This window comes from Amblyraja radiata, chromosome 2, assembly GCF_010909765.2.
Source record: "Amblyraja radiata isolate CabotCenter1 chromosome 2, sAmbRad1.1.pri, whole genome shotgun sequence".
Lineage (NCBI taxonomy): Eukaryota > Metazoa > Chordata > Chondrichthyes > Rajiformes > Rajidae > Amblyraja > Amblyraja radiata.
The window spans coordinates 51545603-51570125 of NC_045957.1; the positions used below are offsets into that span (position 1 = coordinate 51545603).

General features: G+C 41.1%; 1 protein-coding gene across 2 annotated transcripts in view; it reads right to left on the reverse strand.

Moving 5' to 3' along the window:
* The window catches only part of rapgef5 (Rap guanine nucleotide exchange factor 5), a 143642-nt gene that overhangs the window by 81188 nt on the left and 37931 nt on the right, over positions 1–24523 (reverse strand). For both annotated transcript variants that reach the window (XM_033046205.1, XM_033046196.1), the window contains exons 6-9: positions 23449–23533; positions 19720–19768; positions 18107–18174; positions 10665–10814 (exon numbers count right to left, since the gene is read on the reverse strand). In XM_033046205.1, coding sequence (XP_032902096.1) covers positions 10665–10814; positions 18107–18174; positions 19720–19768; positions 23449–23533 — 352 coding nt within the window. The remainder of the gene's footprint in view (positions 1–10664; positions 10815–18106; positions 18175–19719; positions 19769–23448; positions 23534–24523) is intronic.

Consider the following 24523-nt stretch of genomic DNA (forward strand, 5'->3'; position numbering starts at 1 on the left):
GCGGGAAAACAACATCATACACCTCTGCACATCGATGGAGCTGATGTGGAAAGGGTCAGCAGCGTGAAGTTCCTAGGACTCCACCTGTCAGATGACCTGACGTCCACGACCAACACCACAGCACTGGTCAAGAGAGCCCAGCAGCGACTACACCCTCTCCGAAGACTACGGAAAGCAGGTCTCCCCACTACACACCTACGAACTTTTTATAGGGGGACAATCGAGAGCACATTAACCTACGGCATCACTTCCTGGTTCGGGAGCTGCAAGGCATACGAACGGCACCAACTAGACAGGATTGTGAAGACCGCCAGCAGGATTATTGGTGCTCCACTCCCTTTCCTGCTGGACATATACAGGAAGAGATGTATCAGCAGAGCCATCTCCATCATCAAAGACCCCTACCACCCATCGCATCACATATTCTCCATCCTGCCATCTGGGAAGAGGTACAGGAGCATTAGCTGCAAAACCAGCAGGATGCTCCTCAGCTTCTTCCCGCAGGCTATAAGACTGATAAACGGACTTTGCCCCCTGCCAAAGTATCGCGCACCAACCACCAACCTGGACACACTGCAGCAGAGCCACTGTCGTGCCTCTGCTGATCGGAACGCCTGTTGATGTTTAGTAGAGAGTAGAGTGTTTAATTTGTTCATGATATATGTATTTTTATTTCTATTTATTTTTTACTGCACACTGAATGAACACTGGTTGAGCAACGTTTTTTTGTTTCCTCTGGGTATGTGAGTACTCAGGAAAATGACAATAAAGATATACTATACTATAGCTGATCTACCTCTCCCTCCTAACCCCATTCTTCTGCCTTCTCCCCATAACCTCTGACACCTGTACTAATCAAGAATCTATCTATCTCTACCTTAAAATATATCAACTGACGGCCTCCACAGTCTTCTGTGGCAAATAATTCCACAGATTCACCACCCTCTGACGACAGAAATTTCTCTTCATCTCCTTCCTAAAAGAAAGTCCTTTAATTCTGACATTCTCTCTTTAAAGGGAATTAGAACACATTTCTAGTGGAGTTTCTGTACCTTACTGTGTTGGACGACAAATCCCAACCTGCAAGAGTAGCTGGTCGGCATTTTAGGATGCACAACTACATAGATCCTTAACATTCTCAGCAATATCACTAAATCCATTCATCCAAAAGTAATTCCATAAGACAGTAAAATGGTAACAATCTTTTCCAGTTTGCTTCTCACTATGGAAATTGGAAATGATGAAATATCCATATTACCAGCATATCCAATGATTATTGTGGAAAGATGGTTCACTATGCTTACCTCCCCACTCCAAACATAAGCAACTTAAATGTTCAGTGGCAGGCCTGTGATAATTATAGGTTGTTGATGAAAAAAACACCCAGTGCACCGACTGTCAGGGACGCATTACAATTTCTGGGCAGTTTATAAAATCACAGACATAGGGCTACACAGCAAGGAAGTGGGTTCTTTGGCCCAGTTCATCCATATTGATTAAGATGCCCATAGTCTCATCTGCCCACGTTTATACCATATTCCTCTAAACCTTTGCTAGTCATGTACCCGTCCAAATGTCTTTTAAATGTTATTGTACCTGCATCAACCACTTCCTCAGGCGGCACATGAGGTGATCGGTGGGGGGCGCTGTGAGACGGCTGCCCTGCCAGCAGCGTGTTCGTTATTTCTACTTTTTTGTTTTTTTTAGTGTGTCCAAATGTTTGTTTTAGTTTCGCTCGGTGTGTCGGGGGTGGTGAGGGGGGGGGGGGGGGGGTAAGGGGGGAACCGCTTTCGGTCACCTCCTTCATGGAGAGGCGACTTTTTCCATGTCGCCTCCTTCGCGGCCGAACAGCATGGATTGGAGCGACCTTTCCTGGAGTTGGGCCCGGAGTTTCAGCAGCAGGCGCAGCGTGGACTTTTCGTCGCTGAGCGGGTGAGCCCGTGCTGGGGTCGCCAGAAGAGAGTGCTCCGATCGCTGGCCCATGGACTGTTACATCCTGAAGCCTCGGTATGCAGAGCTTCTAGCCGCGGGCGCCGTGTCTGGAGCCCTCATTAGGGATCCCCGGAGAAGTGCTCCGACCGCCGGCCCATGGCCTATAACATCCTGAAGCCGCGGTCTGCGGAGCGTCTAGCTGCAGGCGCTGCATGGACTTATCATCCGAAGCCTGGCTTCCCTCGCCGGGGATAGCCAGAGAAGGGCTCCGACCGCCGGCCTGCAGCCTACAACATCCTGAATCCGCGGTCTCCGGTAGGAAAGCGCCGATTCGGGATCTCCAAGCTGCGGAGTGTGTTCGACCGTCCCAACGAGAGGGCCTGTAGATCCGGCCGCCCGTAGCGGCGACTGCAGAGGTTTATTGCCCCGACCACGGGTGAACAATGGAGGAGAACTGACTGTACTTTGTGCCTTCCACCGCAGTGAAGAATGCTGTGGTGGATGTTTGTGTTAAATCTTATTGTGTATTGTGTGTTCTGTTTTTTGATTGTACCGCTGCTGGCAAATTCATTTCACTGCACTTATATGTGTATGTGATGAATAAAACTGATTGATTGATTGACATTCCACAAACGCGTCAATCCCTGGGTGAAGAAGTTGCTCCACAGCTCCCTTTTAATTCTTTCCCCTCTCACCTGAAAACCGATCCTCTCTTCTTTATGATTCTCACTCCCTGAGAAAAGGTCTATGTACATTCCTCTCAGGGTCCTGTAAGCCTCTATAGGATCATCCCTCGGTTTACTACTCTCCAAGGAATAAAGTCCTGGCCTGCCTACACTCTCCCTGTAACTCAGGCCTGACAACTTTCACGTAAATCTTTTCTACACTCTTTCCAGCTTAATGGCAGCTATCTATACATAACTAAAGCTCTGATATTGTGCTCTTCGGGTTTGCACGGTTTTTCTATTTGCACAAAAACGGTACGCGATAGCGCTATGATTTTTCACCAGCTCACTCACCATTCTCCTTTCCTGCGAGTGCAACAAGTTTCATTCCAATTGGTGGTATATTGTAAAATTTAGCGAGGGTTAAAAACCATAAAAAACGCTCATGCGCAGATCAATCTCCTCTCCTGCCAGTCAGTACCACGTGGATTAGTCTATTCTCCTGTCACTCCGTGGGATGGTCAGCCCCTTCCTGCACCATCGTGTCTTTACTGCAGCTGATTAGGTCGCCGCAGTGGGACAGCCCCTTAAAGGTCTACATCTTTTCCTCATCTATTGCAAACTACTGCAGATTCCATTCTTATGACCGCTATCTTTTTATCACCAGACAGCACAATCTGGCTCATGTTTATGTTAGAATCATAGAATAAAGAGCACTGAAGGTTGCTAATGTATTCATGTGTCCACATGTTTTTAAAAAACTGTCTAATCAGATCAAACTTCCCTGCGAATGCACTGCAGTCCTCTAATCGTTTTTCTTTTGCACTTTTCTAAATCCCTTTCAAAAGTTATTGTTAAATCAGTTATTATTACCTACCAAATTGTGAATTCCTGAAGACAAATTCTTACACATAAATGATATTTTTTCTCGTACTGCAGGTCACCTAAAAAATGTCCTCTTTTTTACCCGCCTTCTGGTGAGGAAATAATTTCACTTTATCTCCCCCTTGAAAACTATTCATGATTTTAATTTTCTAGCAAATTGTCTCTCAATCTTCTCTGCTCAAGTAAGTGCAATTCCAGTTTCAGTCTCCAATACAGGATCCATTACCTAAAAACAGACTTCTGACCTAAAGCCTTGATATTGTTCCTAAATTGTGGTGCCCAGATTGAATAGACACTAATAAAGAGTTCTTGACCTGAAACATTAGCCGTTTCTCTTTCTACAGATGTTGCCTGACCTGTTGAGTGGTTTTATTCCAATTTTTTTTTCTTCACGAATACTCCAATTGCAATGAAGCCAGCATCTAATGAAAGCTTAGTACAATTTCTTTGCTTTGCTATCTTATTCCTCCAGTAATAATGTCAAGGATATTATATCTTAAAACACTTCTTTCAGCTTGTCCCTCAAAAATTCTAGTGAACAATCCCCTCGTCTCTCTGTTATTTTATCCACTAAGACTTGGAATGAAAAATGTGAGTTATTTTTAATGAGGATGTTGCCAAGATTTGAGTGCCTGAGCTAAAGGGAGAGGTTGGGCAGACTACGCCTTTATTCAATGGAGCACAGGAGAATGAGTGGTGATCTAATAGAGGTGTACAAAATCATGAGGGGAATATACAGGATGAATAACCAGTCGTTTATCCAGGGTAAGGGAATCAAGAACCAGAGACATAGGGTGTAAGGTGAGCAGGGAAAGATTTAATAGGAACCTGAGGAATAACTTTTTCAGAGGGTGGTGGGTGTATCGAACATACTGCCAGAGGAGGTAGTTGAGGTAGGTACTATAACATAATTTAAAGGTCATTTGGACAGATACATGGAAAGGACAGGTTTAGAGAGATAAGAGCCAAATACAGGTAGATGGGGCGTGTAGATGAGGCATTTTGGTCAGCAGGGATGAGTTGGGCCAAAGGGCCTTTTTGATGTGCTCTATGACTATGAACATATTGTTGGTGTGTTGTTTTATTTACTTTTATAAATTTGTACTATATAACTTGCAGTTATTCTTTGAAAATTGAAAATCTATTACAATAGGAGGAGGAGTTACAATTTTCTCGATAAATTTGGATGGCAATGCATTTTGCCTGACAATACTGTCTGTTGAAACATGATGAAAGGTGCCTATTTATTTATCCACCAGAAAGATTGCTGGATTTTGGCATTTGTGAATTTAGCAGGTGCCACTGGGTAGATGAGGTCGTAGTTGAGACATGCTAATCAGGGGCCAATTACATCAGGCCTGGCAGCGATTTTAACTTGGACCAAAACAGAAAAGCTGCACTGACTATCCCCTCAGATGAATGCCAGCACAAGGAGGTTGGAAAGCTAAAGAGACATTTAGGATGAACTGGAGACACAAGAAATTACAGATGCTGAAAGCTTGACCAAAACAAAAAAATGTTGAAGGCACTCAATTGGTCAGGCAGCATCTGGAGAGGGATTGCACAGGCAGATGCTGCCTGACCCAATGAGCTACTCCAGCACTTATTTTTTATTCAGAGCATATTTGTTCTTTCTATTTTCAGGAAGATCAGGGTTCTCCTACGCATCCCACAACAGAAGCTCTGGCCTCTCCTACCACGGATTCTTCCAGTCGACTGTGAAAGCCCTTTCTCTACATTAGTTTTATATTTATGGCCCCGATTTCCAAGAGGCTTGGAGGTATTCCCCTGCTAGTTGAGAATTGGGCACCAATGCAAAACTCCTGTATCACTTAAAATTAGCATGCTCAGAATTATACAGGTAGAAATGAAAATAACAAAATCTCATGATTTCTTGTTCCAAAATTGGCTTGCCGTTAAGATTAACCCTCCTCCCACCATGAATCTTATCCATTTAACAGGATAGCTTTGAACAGCAGGGTCTCGGGTGAAGCTTAATAAGAGACTTGTATTTACAGTGTTTTTCCTGAGTTCTCCTCAGCTCAGAATGAAACAACAATACTGGTGAACGTGGCCCACAACTCTGGCACTCAGACTCATTCCCATCAGCTCTGCTGTACAACCAGTGTTGCACCTGCATATGTGAAGAGTTGATCTACAGAAAACATCTGATAAACATCTGAAGCTTTAGGATTTTTGTGGGGCCGGACTCATATATTTCCCCACCTATGAGATGTCATATCTATAAATGTCCCAAAATGTATTTCATTATTTTTGTAGCCATTACATGGAATATAATCTCTCACTAAATATCTGATTCATTTCATTTTGTTTATAGAATCCTTATTGTATTGTATTGTATAGTCCACAACTTTTCTCCTGTTGGTTGAGTTGAGTTACTGAGTTTTACTTGAGTCTCAGTGCACAAGAGAATGATTTAGACCTGGAGTTTCCTTGATTCAATACCTGAACTGTACTAATCCTAACCAGTGTTCTGCTACTCTTCACTGTAAACAGTCTAGGTGACTGTTCACAGTTCAAGAAGGTGCAGTATTCTTGCTCCAGTGAACACTGCTGAAATGTGCTCCTGTGTGCAGTTTCACCGAGGCAAGGGCATGGCTCTTCATTGCTGCTTTCTTTGGCTGAATGACCTGCTGGCATTCAAAGGAATATGCCTTCAAGGTACCTAGTGGAGAGTAAATGGAACTGTCACTAACAGAAATAAACGCCTCCAGAAGAAGAGAACAAATTTTTGACGAGTGTAATCCATGGAACATACGAGGAACTTTCTCAACGTAAATCTGTTCAGGGCCTGCATTTGTCTTCATTATTTTCAGATTTCTAAATGGAATTAATGTAAAAATGTGGAACCAAGTGAGAGTGTTTCTAATTTTTTTGAAAACACAATTTACTTGGTATTGTTTACCAATTCCTATCAGTTCAGCCACCCAGTTTCTTATCTGCAAACATTACCTATTTTCTTTTTACAGGGTGATCATTTGGGAGAGTTAAGGGCCTGTCCCACTTTCATGACCTAATTCACGACCTCTGCCGAGTTTGCCCTTGACTCACACTCGCAACATGGTCGTCATGAGGTCGTAGGTAGGTCGTAGCAGGCCGTGATGCTAGTCGTAGGTACTCGTGGCATCAAGTAGGTCGGGGCGTTTTTTCTAGCATGATGAAAAATGTCCACCAGTAAAAAAGGTCGTGAAATAGATGGTGAAAGTGGGACAGGCCCTTTAGAATTCTTTCTTTTACTCTTCCTGTAAATGTGAGGCTTCATATCACTTAAACAATAACACGCCAACTGCATATGTTCACAACAACAAACAGATTTGAGCTAGGTTCAAAAGCAGGACCACCCCTATATCTTTATAAGAGCACACACAAAGGCATATCTTCCTTAAGCCTGTGCCTCATTCCACATGATTAGTTCTCTTATGTGGTTGTAATAATTATAAGATATTTCTTTGATATGTGTGGGCGTCTGGTATTCAGACAGATTTTATGTTATATTTCAATAACATTGATGTTTCCATGTTAAAGTATTCAATTATGTTAGTCATCTGGATTTAAAAGAACATGATTTGGGGGGTAAGATTGAATATTTTGCTTGTACTAACTCAGTCTGTGGCATCAACAATAGTCTGTGGTACATTCCTACAACCGAGTCAGAAATCAAGGTTCAAGTTCCACTCCTGTGCCTCGAGCAAATATCCAGGTGGACATATTTGCAAAGAGATTATTGGGGCTATTGGGAGCATTAGGTTTTGGATGAGCCTTGTCTGTCTTTTAAGGTGGATATAAAAGATTCCTTGGCATTTTGAGAGGTTTTTAAATATATATATTTTTAATAAGCACAGCTCAAACAGATTTGCCTTGAAATTGAATTCTGCCAATAGACGCATCAGTCACCATATTCTGCATCTGAACAACATTCTATACAATATATACAATCGGCTGATGTTACTATATAGATATTATAGATATTAAACATCGCTGACAAGTACTAAATTCTCAGGCAACTGGGAATCTGGTTATTATCTCTGTGGTTTGGGGGAAGCTTGCTTTAGGGAAATTGGCTGTGGCATTTCCATTTTACCACAATAGTTACATTTCAAAACTCATTGGTTGTGATGAGTTTTGGGACATCTTAAGGCCATGAAAGAAACTCTATTTAGATACGACTTTCTTCGTTTTTTTAATGCTCCAGGAAAAGGGAAATATATGCGATTGAGGTTGATTTAAATCAGTTAGATTTGCGAATATAAATGGAAACAGCTTGCACCCACTCTAATGGACGTTACTAAGATAGACTTTAGCCTATGTGCCATCTGCCATTGCTCAAATAATCAGACATTGCTCACATAAGCATCTTATGAGCAAGACCACAAAAGTTCATATTTTAATCGAAAAGTTTGAAGCTCATGAAAAGAAAAATTGATAGTGGAAAAATAATACGTTTTTAACTACTCAGATATTTATCTTCCGACATTAACCAATTAACAAAAATGCTGTATGAAAGAACAGCAGGTGCTGGTTTAAATCGAAGATTCTTCAGTCTGAGGAAGGGTCTTGACCTGAAACGTCACTCTTTCCTTCTCTCCAGAGATGCTGCCTGTCCCGTTGAATTACTCCAACATTGTGTCTAACAAAAATGCTGTGTATAATCTTGACAAAAAAATCAAGAAATCTGCTGTTAAAGCATAATTTCAAAGCAGTGGTTAGATAATATGCATCGACCTGAAACGTCGCCTATTCCTTCACTCCATAGATGCTGCCTCACTCGCTAAGTTTCTCCAGCATTTTTGTCTACCTTTGATTTTTCCAGCATCTGCAGTTATTTCTTAAATAATATGTTACTGTGTTCTCTCTCAGTGAAAAAGTTTAGTCCCTCTGAAAAAGACAGCTGGTTTTAGAATTCATTCACAGTCCAAACATATCCGCTGTATAACTGCCTTCAAAGTCTGATAATAAAAGGTTACCCTCTTCAGACATTTCAGTTAAGACAGTATCCCCATTGTTGGAGTAATGTACTAAAAATAAGTCAGTCATCATTTTCACTTTAACCTTTTATACAGTTTAATAGAGAAAATGAAGTAATTTATTTCAGAGGAAAAGATCATCCTTTTGCTGATAATTATTCATTTTGTTTTCCATAGTTTCCAAGAGATTTTATTTTTATCTTTGCGGGTAAAGAGTCGAAATATGCTTTAAAAAAAAGAGCATAAAATCAGTATAATTACAAAGCCAGAACTTTTTTTATCTGGTTTGCTAAAAAAAATTCTAAGACTTCACTTGAGTGATGCAGATCACCATTTTATGATCTTTCCCTGAAGTGGACAAATACTATTTTGATTTCCATAATTATGTTGGTTGACACATTCTTGAGATTTTATGGATCACAATTTTGCCCCAACAATGCAATGATAATTTGAGGAATATTTAAGACTTCATCACATTTCTCATTATGAAAGATAATGTTGAAATTTTGGAATTCAATGGCATATCATGAAGTTAACTTTTGGGGAAGAGATAAGATGTATAGATTTCCTATAATTTGGTTGTACAATTATTGATTGAATTGATTGATTGAAAGATACAGCATGGAAATAGGCCCTTCGACATCCCATAATCGATGCTGATCATTGATCACCCGTTCATACTAATTCTATGTTATCTTACTTTCACATTCATTTATACACTAAGGGCAATTTACAGAGGCCAATTAAGCTACAAAGCCAGATATCTTTGGGATGTCGGATGAAACTGGAGCACCCAGAGGAGACCCACGCTGTCACAGGGAGAACATGCAAACTTCACACAGCCAGCACCCGAGACAAAATAAAACCCTGGTCTCTAACATAGTTAGCTCCACCAGCTGAGCCACTGTGTCACCTTATTGTTGAGATTTCTTCCAAAATTATTAGTAGTTATATTTTACACAACAAAATTAAAAACAATATCCTCCTCTTTTGTCCATTACTAAAAGTAGGAGTTCACCTCAGGGTGATGCAGCTACTGCTGATCCCAGATCTTAAATTTGTGGAATTTGTACATTGATTAATTGAACTGCAGTATCCAGCTCCAATCTTAATCTTCTCACAATGGGGGAATGAGCACCAAAACATAAAATGTGGCTGCAGTCCATTAATGATTGCATTAGTGGAGAGCAAGGCATTAAACTATCCCATCCTAGAGGGCGCTGTGAGACAACAGCTCTACTGCTGCGCCACTGTTTCACCCGCCCAACCCCCTGTGGTGTTCCCCAGCCAAGCCAATGTGAGAAACATGCATATACTATGCACTGAATTTTCAAGGCAATTTCTTTTCATACCATACTCTGAATCTTTAGGCAAAAACTTCCATTTATATTCCACATTTTGTGACCACAAGATGTTTCAAAATGCTTCACATCCTTTTTAATGAGTGATCCCTGATGCACTGCAGGGAAGCATGACAGTCGATTTGTTCATGACAAGATTCCATCATCAGCAATGAGCTAAATGATTAGACAATTGATTTAAAATATCGGCCACATGAATCTACAGTGCTCCAACTCTGAGAAGCGTACAACCATTGCGTTAAGGCAGGTGCACAATTTTAAGATGTTAAAGCTGGACAATAAATAGACCACCATTATCACTGCGTCCAAACAGCATATTCCTCTCTAAACACTACTTGTCACATAAAGAATATCACTCCTAAACATTTCCTCTACAGGGCATCTACATTTCAGCTTTGTAATAGGCTACAAATAGCTGCATAAAGAAAAGCTTGTTGGCACTCATAAAAATTATTCAGTTTGGAACACAGGGCAGGTAATTGAATTTCATTAGCTGTCTTTCCCTAATGCTACATCTGAAAGTCATCACGCTTGAGGAATTAGTACAATATTATCAAATGATTCATTGATTAAGGCAGGCTGTATGTTCTCTTCACAAAGACAAACGTGTTTGGAGGGAAAATATGACTATTAACTGTATTTTATATTTAATATTTGTCAGTCTCTGGCCAAAAATGAAAACAGAAAATTATATGATTCTTTAAATACAGACCGCAGTGCGAAATAAGATGTTAAACTGAATATGATTTGATAAAACTGTCATGTTCCAGTTCACATGCTGAATATCAGTATTATCCATGTCACATGGCAACTGTAAGATTTTACTGAGGGCTCACCTTCCGTATCCTGCTGAAATTCTCTTCAGTGACTGCATGAACATGGTAAACGTCTTCTGTCAGAATAACAGGAGCTACAGTTGACTGTTTTTGGATTAATTCATTGCCATCAATATCGTCTCCCTCCCTTACACTGCAAACTATTCCATCCTGGGTTGGAAATGAAAAAAACAGGTATTTTAAACCACAATCTAAGATGTGCAGAATCTTGATTATACTGTGCAGTGTTGGATCACTATCAAATGTCAAATGCACTCACTTTCACACCCAGCCAGAAATTATTCAAAGTACTTCATCATGCCTAAAGATTTGAAATGCTGCTGCTTAGTAACTACTTCATAAAGATACATATCATCACATCTTCTCCAGGAAGAAAATATATGAGATCAGTGTAGTCTGATTCCGTATACAGAGATACACAAGCACTACAAAATACTCACAACAGTCCTTTAGGAGAGGGGCTTGTTTCTCAAAATAATCAATTATCGAAAACCAAGTCATTTTTACAAGTGAATTGTCTGTACAATAGCTAAGAAATAAAGCTATTAACTTGGAGGTCTGGACAAAAATCCCAATGGCAGCTGTGAATTGTTAATTCAAATAATGATCCTGAATTTATCAAGAAAAGACAAGATATTGATGATTGTGAAACTACCAGATTATTGTAACATTTCAACAGATGCTCCATAGAAAGCATATTGTTGCGTTGCATCACCGCTTGCTTTGGGACCAGCTTCGCCCAAGACCGCAAGAGATTGTAGAGTTGTAGATATAGCCCAGTCCATCACACAGATCATACTTCCCACCATTGCTCTCATCTACACTGCTTTGGGAAAGCAGCCAACATAATCAAAGACTAACCCCATCCCAGTCATTCCTTCTTCTCCCAGCTCCTCTCTATGGAGAAGGTACAGAAGCTTGAAGGTGTGTACCTTCTCACTCAGGTACACCTGTTATCAGGCTTCCAAATGGTCCTTCCATAAGCTAGGGTATTGTCTGATTCCCCTCTACCCCATTGTTAGATGGAGCTCTTAAAGATAGTGATATGGGGAGAAGGCAGGAACGGGGTACTGATTGTGGATGATCAGCCATGATCAAAGTGAATGGCGGTGCTGGCTCGAAGGGCCGAATGGCCTACTCCTGCACCTTTTGTGAACATTTTACTTTGTCCTTTGAACTAGTGTGCTACAATGCTGAGAACTGTATTCTGCATTCTATAACTTATCCGTTGCACTAACTGTTTTAGTTTAGTTTAGTTTAGAGATACAGCGCGAAAACAAGCCCTTCGACCCACCGAGTCCACGCCAACCAGCGATCCCTGCATATTAACACTATCCTACATACACTGTGGACAATTTACACTTATGCCAAGCCAATTAACCGACAAACCTGTAGGTCTTTGGAGTGTGGGAGTAGAGTGTGAGGAAACCGAAGATCTCGGAGAAAACCCACGTGGTCACGGGGAGAACATACAAACTCTGAACTGAGAACCCATAATCAGGATCAAACCCAGGTCACCGTCACTGTAAGGCAGCAACTCTACTGCTGCGCCACCGTGCCACCCTATTGTTCTTGAGTTTGGCTTGCTTGTATTGATATTATCTAATCTGATTGGATAGCAAAGCAAAGCTTTTCACTGTACCTGGAACAATAATAAATCTCAGCCCAAACCTAAAAAAAAAAAAAAAAAAGCTGCCTGACTAATGTTCTTCAGGTGAGGAAATTTACCATTCTTATCGTTCAAACCAATATTTAATCCAATTCACGTAGCAATGTTATTGCTTCTTAACTGAAATGACCTCAAATGTATCATAGACAAAACGGTGAAAGAATAAAAGTGGCCAACCATCCAGCACTGGCATGAGCACATGGCAAAGTTAAAGCCCTGTCCCACTTTCCTGAGTTACTCAAACTCTCCCGTTGAGTTTTCTCCTTGATTCGAACTCAGGGAATGTCGGTAGCGAGCTCGTAGGAGTCCATAGATTTTTCGTAGCAGCTCGTAATGCCAGCCGAAGGAACTCGGGGCATCAAGTAAGTCGGGACGTTTTTTCAACATGTTGTAAAATGTCCACGAGTTAAAAAAAATAGCCCAGAGTACATACGAATGGCTATTACCGTAATTCTCAAAGTTCGAATCAAGTGGAAAACTCGGGAGAGATCATGAGTAACTCGGGAAAGTGCGACAGGGCCTTAACTCACAGCCTGGTCAACATTACAAAGTCCTCCTCACAAACAGCTGAGGACTGAAATCTAAGTTAGAAGGACTATCTCATTGAGTAGTTAAACAACAGCCTGACAAAGTTGTACTGACAAAATTGAGTCTTAGTTTATGTGATCCGCCATCATAATCGCTGGGTGACCAACTGGACAGAGCCATGTGAGGCAGCAACACATTGGCTTACAGATGGAGAAGGACAGCCATTCAAGTCTGCAATGTTGACCTCAAATCCTATGAAATCTCATGGATCTTATCATGCATGGACAAGGAAGCTGCCTCCTGATTATCCTCTACAGATTATCAATACTTGGAAGAAGTATTGAATATCGCCCAGCTATGAAATGCATTCTGAATTTGTACCCGGGCCAGTGGAAGCTTACCACTTAAAATTAGCAATGATATATTAGGAGGAAATCACAAATCAGAAATGCATATATATTTCATTCTTCTTTAAAATGTGAAATGTTCTAAAAGCTGCAATGCAAATATGATCCACTGAGTTTACTCTAGCACCGTGTGTCTTTTAGTGTGAATATCATCATGTTCATTGATGCATTAAGAAATATTTTTTTCTACTGGTTTGTAATTTGCCTCTTCTTATTAAATTCATCTCCCTTTTTAAAGAGTAAGAGATTAGTTGTGCTGAGTGTTTGCAAGATTACAATTTCCAGTTCATATTAGTGATTGCTTCACTGATACAGCCACCTAATTATATACCGATCAATAAAAATAAATCCCTCTTTACTGGTGGAGCCAATTATTGTGAAGCTGAAAATACTTCTGGTATTGGCAACAAAATTTGTAGCACACATACAACTATCACTAGAAACCGGAAAAGTGCACACCTAACTAATAATTACTTGTCATCAAATGATTCAGTGTGCTGCTTGCAGGATGTTGGAGGTCAGGGACACGGCTGGTGCCTCTGGCTGCTACAATTCTAGAAATATGTCTAGGTTCAGCTCCTGACCGTGTTAGGGAACTGGAGAGGCAACTGGGTGACCTCAGGATCACCCGGGAATTTCCTGGACAGGACTTACAGCGAGATCGTTACACCGAGGTTATCGGAAGAGAGAAGATGGGTGACAATGAGGAAGGGAAGGAAACTTGGAGTACAGGAGACCCCTGGGGTTGTACATCTTGAAAACAGGTACACCCTCTTGGAAGCTGTTGGGACAGAAGACACTGCCAGTCTGAGCGGTGGACAGGTCTGCGAGTCAAAACATGGCGCTGAGGCAAAGTCGAAGAGACAGACGACAGGCAGAGCCATGGCAGTAGGGGATTCCATAGTGAGAGGTACAGACAGGGGTTTCTGCGGCAACAGGCGGGATTCAAGGATGGTGTGTTGCCTTCCTGGTGCCAGGGTCCAGGACGTCATAGACCGATTGCAGGGCATCCTCAAAGGGGAAGGGGGGCAGCCGGAAGTACATGTAGGCACAAATGACGTCGGGAAAAAGAGGAAAGCGATTCTGCAGCGTGACTTTAGAGAGCTCGGAAAGAGGCTGAAAAGCAGGGTGGTTATCTCCAGTTTGCTTCCAGTTCCTCGTGCTGGTGAGGGCAGGAACAGGGAGATAGGGGATCTGAATGTGTGGCTGAGGAGCTGGTGCAGGGGGCAGGGATTTAGATGCTTAGACCACTGGGATCTGTTTTGGGGTAAGGGTGAATTGTACAAAAGGGACGGGTTGCACCTTAACAGGTGGGGGACCAGCATTCCGGCAGGCAGGTTTGCCACTGCTTTACGGGTGGGTTTAAACTAAATAGTTGGGGGGGGGAGAGACAAATTGGAAATACAAGGATGGAGTTAAAGGGAAAGAGAGTACGGGAAAAGTGAAGAAAGACACCAGAATTAACAGGACTGAAAGCTCATGAAGGGATAGGAGAGTATGGCCAAGTGAAATAGGAATCGATGTGAAAGGTGAGGTGAGTAATATATTAAAAGTATTATATATGAATGCACGAAGTATAAGAAGTGAAGTGGAGGAGCTTGAAGCTCAGTTAGAGAGTGGTAGATATGACATTGTGGGGATTACAGAGACATGTCTGCAGGGGGATCAGGGCTGAGAACTAAATATTCAGAGTTATATGTGCTATAGAAAGGACAGGCAGGTAGCTTTGTTGGTAAGGGATGAAATTCAGTCCCTTGCAAGGGGTGACATAGGGATTGACAATGTATAGTAGTTGTGGATAAAATTAAGGAATTGCAAAGGTAAGAAGACACTAATGGGAGTTATCTACAGGCCCCCAAACAGTAGCCTGGATATAGGGTGAAAGTTGCAGCAGGAGTTAAAACTGGCATGTAACAAAGGTAATGCCACTGTGGTTATGGGAGATTTCAATATGCAGGTAGACTGGGAAAAATCAGGTTGATTCTGGACCCCAAGAAATGGAGTTTGTAGAGTGATTCTGAGATAGATTCTTAAAGCAGCTTGTATTGGAGCCTACCAGGCAAGGAGAAGGCAATTCTGGATTTACTGCTGTCTAATGAACCAGATTTAATAAGGGAACTCAAGGTAAAGAAACCGCTCGGAGGTAGTGACCATAATATAATAAGTTTTAATCTGCAATTTGAGAGGGAAAAGGTCACATCAGAAGTGTCAGTGTTGCAGTAGAACAAAGGGGGCATTGAAGGCATGAGAGAGGAGCTGGTCAAGGTCAACTGGAAAAGGATCCTAGCATGAAAGATGGTGGAACATCAATGGCAGAAGAGTTCAACAGGAAATGGCAGAAGAGCTGAACAGGTACTTTGGTTCTGTCTTTACTAAGGAAGACAAACAATCTCCCAGACGTACTAGAGGACAGAGGATCGAGGGAGACAGAGGAACTGAAATAAATTTGCATTAGGCGAGAAATAGTATTGGGTAGACTGACGGCACTGAAGGTTGATAAATCTCCAGGGCCTGATGGTCTGCATCCCAGGTTACTCAAGGAAGTGGCTCTAGAAATTGTGGATGCATTGGTGATGGTTTTCCAATGTTCTATAGATTCAGGATCAGTTCCTGTGGATTGGAGGGTAGCTAATGTTATCCCACTTTTCAAGAAAGGAGCGAGAGAGAAAACGGGGACCAGTTAGCCTGATCGGTGGTGGGAAAGATGCTGGAGTCAATTATTAAAGAGGTGATAATGGGGCATTTGGATAGCAGTAAAAGGATTGGTCCAAGTCAGCATGGATTTATGAAGGGGAAATCCTGCTTGACTAATCTTCTGGAATTTTTTGAGGATGTGACAAGTCAAATGGATGTAGGAGAACCAGTGGATGTAGTGTATCTGGACTTACAGAAAGTCTTTGATAAGGTCCCACATAGGAGGTTAGTGGGCAAAATTGGAGCACATGGTATTGGGGGTAGGGTATTGACTTGGATAGAGAATTGGTTGGCAGACAGGAAACAAAGAATAAATGGGTCCCTGTCAGAATGGCAGGTAGTGGCGAGTGGAGTGCCGCAAGGGTCAGTGCTGGGGCCGCAATTATTTACAATATATATTAATGATTAAGATGATGGAATTAAAAGTAACATTAGCAAATTTGCAGATGACACAAAGCTGAGTGGCAGTGTGAACTGTGAATAGGATGCTTGGAGGTTGCAGGGTGACTTGGGCAGGTTGAGTGAGTGGGCAGATGCATGGCAGATGCAGTATAATGTAGATAAATGTGAGGTTATCCACTTTGGCGACAAGAACAAGGCGGCAGATTATTATCTTGATGGTGTCAGATTAGGAAAAAAGGAAGTGCAACGAGACTTGGGTGTCCTTGTACACCAGTCACTGAAAGTAAACATGCAGGTGCAGCAGGCAGTGAAGAAAGCAAATGGTACGTTGGGCTTCATAATGAGAGGATTTCAGTATAGGTGTAAAGAGGTCCTTCTGCAGTTGTACAGGGCCCTGGTGAGACCACATCCTTACAATTGAGGGAGTGCAGGTAGGTTCACAAGGTTAATCCCCGGGATGGCAGGACTGTCATATGAGGAAAGATTGGAAAGACTGGGCTTGTATTCACTGGAATTTAGAAGGATGAGAGGGCCATCAATTTCTTATAGAAACATATACAATTTTAAAAGGACTGGACAAGCTAGATCCTGGAAAAATGTTCCCAATATTGGGGGAGCTCAGAACCAGGGGCCACAGTCTAAGAATAATGGGGAGGCCATTTAAAACTGAGGTGAGAAAAAACATTTTTACCCAGAGAGTTGGAATTTGTGGAATTCTCTCCCACAGAGGGCAGTGGAGGCCAATTCACTGGATTAATTTGAAAGAGTTAGATTTAGCTCGAGGGGCTAGCGGAATCAAAGGATATGTGCAGAAGGCAGGCACGCGTTGCTGATTTTTTTAATTTATTTTTTTAGATGTTTTTATTAAGGACAGTGCATATTTATAAACATTTGCATGCAATACGCAAGATTATAGCTATAGGCTAATTTCCATCTGTAATCCCTCTGGTAAACCAGGTTAACACATCACAACACATTCAATCCATAAGAAAAGAATCAAAACAAAACAAAAGACAAACAAAAAACATAACAAAACAGACAATAAAGTTAAAAAGTAACAATAAAAGACTGCCAGATGATTATATTACGGTTGATTATGAATACAGGTTTGATTTTCCAGTAACCATTTTTTGAGTTGTTTTGTAAATGTGGTGATGGTTGGCAGATCCCGTATGAAGCAGGGGATCGCGTTCCAGGTATGCGACGCTCTATAGGAAAATACTGTCTGGCCAAATACACTTTTCTTAAACGGGACAACACAATCACCCCTGGATGCTGCTCTTGTCGACCTATTTATGTTCTTCTTTATAAATTCTTTTAACGGAGGTGGGGCTAGTCCATGGATGATTTTATAAACTAAAATTGAGTCTGAATAATTTATTACATTTTCCCAGCTCAGCAGATCAAATTTTTTAAGGATGTGGATGATCAGTCATGATCACAATGAAGGGCCTCCTCTTGCACCTATTTTCTATGTTTCTGTGTTTCTCTGCAATAGGACATAGCTTTTGACTTTTCTTCTCATTTCCCCAGCAATGGAATAACTCAAATCACTTTTTTTGTGAAGGCACAAGCCCAGCTTTAAAATTCCATCCAACAGCAGATGTAGAAAATGCAAACAGTAATCAATAAAACAAATAACAGGATCGTTACAGTTCAAGTTAGCAAATTTAGAGATGTGCACAGCATTTAATTGCTGTTCAATAAAGTTGATGTATGTTATTGCTATGCAGTTAATTTACCTTATTCTTCTTGAGATTTTCAGCAGCGTCTTTCAAATCAACTTGGCTTCTGTTCTCTTCCTTGCACGCTAAAAAAAAAAAATCCATGAATTTATCATTGCCTAAACAAAGATTGCATCGCTAAATCTTTAACAGTTAGGTAAAGCAGAGGAAATATTTGAATTATTTTCTGAAAGCTACCCACACCATCAGCCATATGTTCTGCCTGCAGGAGAGTTTTACAATGTATGCTGCACGTTTACCCTAAGAAAAAATACCCCAAATATTATTTTGGGAAAATTCTACATAAAATATTTGGATATGTTATAGGCTTGGTTCTCCCTGGCCATCAATTAATAACTGTGCTAATTGCTCTCAAAAAAAGTGGTAGCGAGCATTCTTCTTCAACTGGTGCAGATACTACTACATTTCACTAGTTCATAAGTGACAGGAGCAGAATTAGGCCATTCGGCCCATCGTCTACTCCGCCATTCAATCATTGCTGATCTATCTTTTCCTCTCGACTCCATTCTCCTACCTTCTCCCTATAACCCCTGACACCCATAATAATCAAATGATTGCTAAATATCATTGCTATTATATTACTTCAAGAGTTTGACCTAGCATCATTGAGGGAATAAAGATATATGATCAAGACAAGACTATGTGACTTACCAAACAGCTTCCTGAGGAACCACAATCAGCAACCCCAAGCTAATTCCAGATTCAGACAATTACTTTCTCCTTCGCTCCATAGATGCTGCTGCACCCGCTGAGTTTCTCCAGCATTTTTGTGTAGCTTCGATTTTCCAGCATCTGCAGTTCCTTCTTGAACAATTACTTTCTCCTCCTTCTCCTGATCTGTACTCTTTTGGATTACAGCTCATCCAGGTGCTTTTTCAATGTGATGAGGGTGTCCTGCACTCACCATTCTTTCAGGCAATGAGTTCCAAAAATCAATATGACTTTTTGGTGAAAATTTGTTCATCGGCTGTCCTCTAACTCCAAATCTGCTGCCAATTAACAAGGCTATGACCTCCTAGTTACTGAATTATCTCCCAAGGAAACTAGATCTTTCTTGTTCATGCAGTTTTGGCCTGTCAATTTATATTCAATTAAATTGCCCCTCATTCTCCTTCAAGGAAGTGGGAATAGTTAAGAAAAATGGCATTGAGATAGTAGATCAGCTATGATCTTGATTAATGACAGAACATGTTCAGAGGGCCATTATCTACTTTCTGCTTGTAATTCTTATGTATAACGGGTGAAATGCAAGCAGTACATTTTCCAGCAGTTTTGTTTCTATTTCAATTTTCAGTAATTGAATGTTTCTTTTTCTTGTTATTGTTCCATCTAATTATTTTATGAATAACTGAGATTATATATTAAAAGTTAAACACTGACCTTTTGTATAAAATAAACAGAACTATTTTTAAGGAAGCAGCTGGTTTGAAGCATGATATAGCCATTATTCAGTCCCGGTTTGATAGGAAGTACCAACTGGGTGTTACAGCTATTAGGTCAATACTTTTTCCCTCAGAGGATGTGGTGTCAGTAATGCACGTTATCCTTCTGCATTGTGTGAACATTGCTGGCGGAAAGCAACTGGGTGGGAATCGAATAGAGTTACTCACGTGATGTTTCTGTTTTTGAAGCAATAGCAGCATCCAGCTCCTTCTTCACCTATTGTCCAAAGAAAAAACATGAGTTGTCACAGATCAGCAGGTTATTCTGTTTTGTAAACATATTCTGCAGCAGAAGACCCGAAGGAACATTTTTTTTAAATGTGATCAAAATTATTCCTATTAATGCATACGCATTTATTGTTATCTTTTGCTGCAAATAGGAATTTACATTAATCATATCTGCTTAGGAATTTTCAGCTACAAAACTGAATTGTATTTTTTTAATGGAGTACTGATTATGAAGACATGGTCTATCAGGGAGTGGTGACAATCGTGCTTTATGATCCCGAGGCAAATATTAATATTTAAATTACTGCATTGAAAATATGTTTAAATTAAAAATTATTTTAAGCAATTTCACTGTAATTACAGTTTTCCCAGAATAAATTGAATGTTTGACTACATGGATATAATAATTCATCGTGCAAAGCGTTTTGAAGTGCTGCAATGAACTAAGTTTTATTGATGCTAAAATGAAAAGAGAAATCAAATCTGTCATTTCAAGATAATTCACATGACTTCACCATAAACATCATCAAAAAAGCTCTCACTTTCCTCAGATTTAGATCACCATATCTTCAGTGAGTGCGCATTTCATAGCTACATAGAAAATAGGTGCAGGAGTAGGCCATTCGGCCCTTCGAGCCAACACCGCCATTCAATGCGATCATGGCTGATCATCCACAATCAGTACCCCGTTCAAATGGCCTCCAGTGAAATTATGATGGTGCACTATAATAAGTTCCAGTAAGTCTGAATCAAATCAATTAATAATGGTTGGAGAACACCTTTTGACAAGTGCAACAGTACCCATCCACCCATCACCCTAAATCCTGAACAGATGTGAGAAACAGTCAATAAAGAGGGAGAAGTGCCTTTGGGAGGAAGAGTGTCTTAAAAGGGTGGGATAGTGCCTCTGGTGAAGATGGATCAAGAGAAAGAGTGATCATTTTGATGAAGGAAGGAAAGAAACATTGGCGCAGGATGTAGGGTTGCCAACTTTCTGTTTGAGGGGAGGGGGATAGAATGGAATGCCTTTTATTGTCATTCAAACAGACAAGGTTTGAACGAAATTTCATTCCTGCAGTCACGACATTCCAAAAAAAAACCAAGACACACACTTAACACAATTTACACAAACATCTATCACAGTAAATCTCCAACACCTCCTCACTGTGATGGAAGGCAAAAGTCTTATCTCTTCCCTTTGTTCTTCTCCCGCGGTCCAGCAGTCCAACTGCAGTGTCGAGGCGGCTGGGGCCCACGATGTTAAAGACCCCGGCGGGCGATGGTAAGTCCCGCGGCCGTTTAAGCCGCGCCGGGCGATGTTAGGCCCCGCTATAGTCATTTAAACCCCGCAATTCCAGCGGGAGACGTTGCCATTGTGGGAGCTCCGAAAAGCGGTCTCCCACCAGGGACCTGCAAGCTCCTGATGTTCCTGTCTACCGGGCCTGTGGTCGGAGCCTCCGAAGCTCCGAAGTCGGGTTGCAGCCGCGCGCCACCACAGCTCTCCCCACTCCGAAGTCGGCCAGCTCCGCGATGGCGAGTCCGCAGGCTCCGCGGCTGGAGCCCTCAGGTTGGTTCCGGTTGGAGACCACCGCCGGCACCACGATGTCAGGCCCGACGACACCGGAGACCCGACAGTGAAAAAGTCGGGTCCCCGTACAGGTAAGAGATTAAACGGATTCCCCCCCCCCCCCCCCCCCCCACATATACACAGCTAAAAAATAATGAAAATTAAAACCAAATACATCGAACGTGACAAAAATTAAAAAAAGACAGAGGGACAGCAGTTGAGCCGCTGCCGTTAGGCGCCATCACACGCACATTGAGGGAGAGCGGACATTGAGGGAGAGGGGACATTGAGGGGGAAGGGAGGGGACATTGAGGGGGAAGGGAGGGGACATTGAGGGGGCGAGACATTGAGGGGGAGGGGGTTACAGAGACTGGTAAAATATAGCGTACAACTAATGACAGGTGAATCACTTGTGCGTGGCGTCAACAGTACATGCAACATGCACGCTGTTGTATCAGATCTAGGATCTGTCTTAAGCAAGGCCTCTGGTGATTACAGAGTAGTAGCAGTTAAATATGGGACAAGGGCCATCCCGTATGGGACAAACCAATTTAGCCCAATATATGGGATGGCCCGGCTAATACGGGACAGCTGGCAACCCTAGCAATATCCCACTGCAAGAAAGGAACATCAGAGAAAAAGGGAAATTGAGAATTAGTTGCCTCTGTGAAGGGGGAAAATACTTGTCAGTTAATTCAAGATGCTTAAGAATACAGAGGAAATATTCACAATGTTTTAAATCCTTCAACAGAAGTATAATTAAGATTGAGATTTGTTGCAATACTCGGCCTCGTTAGATTTAACTGTTAGCCACCCTATTCAAATACCTGCATTTCAATCCCAACCGACCTGCTGTGCACCTTTTTCACATTGCAACCAAGGTTGTTTGGAAGCAAATGACTAGCCTGCTCTTAGAAAAATGGTCTTTAATTTAAATAATTTAAAGGGCCTCATTTCAAGATAAATTTTACTTTTAACCCCGGGACCAGGATTTCTTTATCTTATAAAACATAGTTGCTGAAAGAGAGTGTAGATTGGTTTATGCAGAATAACCAATCATCGTAGAATAGCATCACTAACCCCACCCTACTGTACGATTTAGATTAACACCCACTTCCTGTACTGCTCAGTCTTGAAAGCGGTTATGAAGTTATAGCAACTAACAACCTGCTGTACCGCTATAGTTTGGATACTGATTAAAGATGATCTTGGATTTCAGATTGTGTTATTCAGTCATTTACAGAGAGCAAGAAGGGTTTTAGACCAGTAAGTACAAACTTGTACTGGTCATGGCCAGTGGGAGCAATTATATTTACCTCAGCTGTCCAAAGCAATTTATTTCCTTTCTCAGCCTTGCTAACAGATTCCTGACATTCAACTCCTTTCTCCCCAATATCTGATATTCAGGCTACAGTGTCTGACATCGCTCCTCAAATAACATCCTCCTCTGAAAACCCCTACTAAATACTGCCGACAAAGACAATTTCTAACTTTGCAATGTCCAACTAACCTCAGCTTTACTTCCCAGCCTTACACACAGAAAACCTCTGAATCTGAATGGTACCAGTCAGAAAACCCATGAAAAGATTTCAAACCCACTGCCCCACAATGGTTATTTTTGGGTGAGAAACTAGTACAATTCTGCACAAACCTTTTTAAACACTAGTGCTTCTAAAATTATTGGGTGCAAATTGACGTTTCCTCTTATTTTTACTGAAGCTCCATTTGGATTCTTGCTTTGCATTTGGACAAAGAACTAATAATGAATATTAAAATAGGCAAGGCAGTCACTCTGCGACTCCTTTTGTCCTCTCAGAAGTCATAATTTCTGGAGTAATTGTTGCGCAACATGCAATCCAAAAGCATTCAATCCTTTTGGAAGGAGTTAGAACCAAAATTAGCTTTCGTTTTGGTGGTGACACAAAATGTGCTGTGTCATAAAATTGATTTATCGATTTCAGATCAAGTGGGGTGAAAAACTGGCTTACCATTCACTGGTGCCCATTGTGCGTCTCCCCAAAACCAAACATACCCCATTAAGCTTCAGTTCTTGAAATCCTAAGAAAATTACTGCTCATTCCTGAATCAATAAGGTTTTTTACCGTAGCTGATAAAAGAGCAAGCTCCTGAATTTGCAGGACTTCATCAGATGAAACTATTTTCTCCTCCGCTGACTTCTGTTCAGAGCTGGGAATAAAGAGTGGAGAATCCATTAGCTATTAATTTCATTGAATGCTAATTAGGTAGAAAAATCATAAAATACACTTCTCTCTCCTTGAACACATGGATGGATCTCAGCCTGTGTTTTTTTTTGCTCAGTTCTAAAGGACATAGGTTCTGAAACATTCAACTTATCTTTTTAAACCAATTACAATACAGATGTTGTATCAATAACATAGAGCGGGAATGAACAGATATTACATTTACTAATTCTCAATTCAATGTAAAATAATCATGCATTTCATAAAAGCCATTATTGCTAAAATTTATGATTAAAATTACAAGATAACAGTACTAAATCAACTGTATTTTTGTGAACAGTTTGCAGATACCCAGATAAATTAGAATCTGTAAATAAACGGACTAATGGCTAAGAAAATATAAGAAAAGGTAATGACTCCATTCCATTGTCCAATGATTTGGTTGTAATCATTTTTAAGCTGACAATGGTAATTTGTATTAGTCAACGTGCATTTCACCATCCTCAAATATTCAAATGAACTCCAACAAGAAAGTTCAATGCCTTACCAGAAATTGAATAAGCTACCTGTGGAAGTGGTTAGGCAGGTACAATAATAACATTTAAATGACAATTTGACAGGTTCATGGCTAAGGAAGGCTTATATGGATATACAATATCCGTATGGGCCAAATGCAGGCAAATTAGACTAGCTTAGATGGGGCTTTAAGTTGGCATGAACAAGTTGGGTTGAAGAGCCTGTTTCCATGTCGTGTAACTCTTTGACTCTAAATAACTTCCTTATACCCGAGTTACTCCAGTAATTTACAAATTTGACACATGTTCACACTATGCCAAAAAACTGTTGTTCAGATTTTGAATTACTTAGAAATGAACCATCATCTTTGGGACATAAAGAAAGCATGCATTCCCATCAAGCTAAGATCAGGAGGCGGGCTTTTAAAGTGTCAGGGTTTATTATGCCAAATCCAATTATT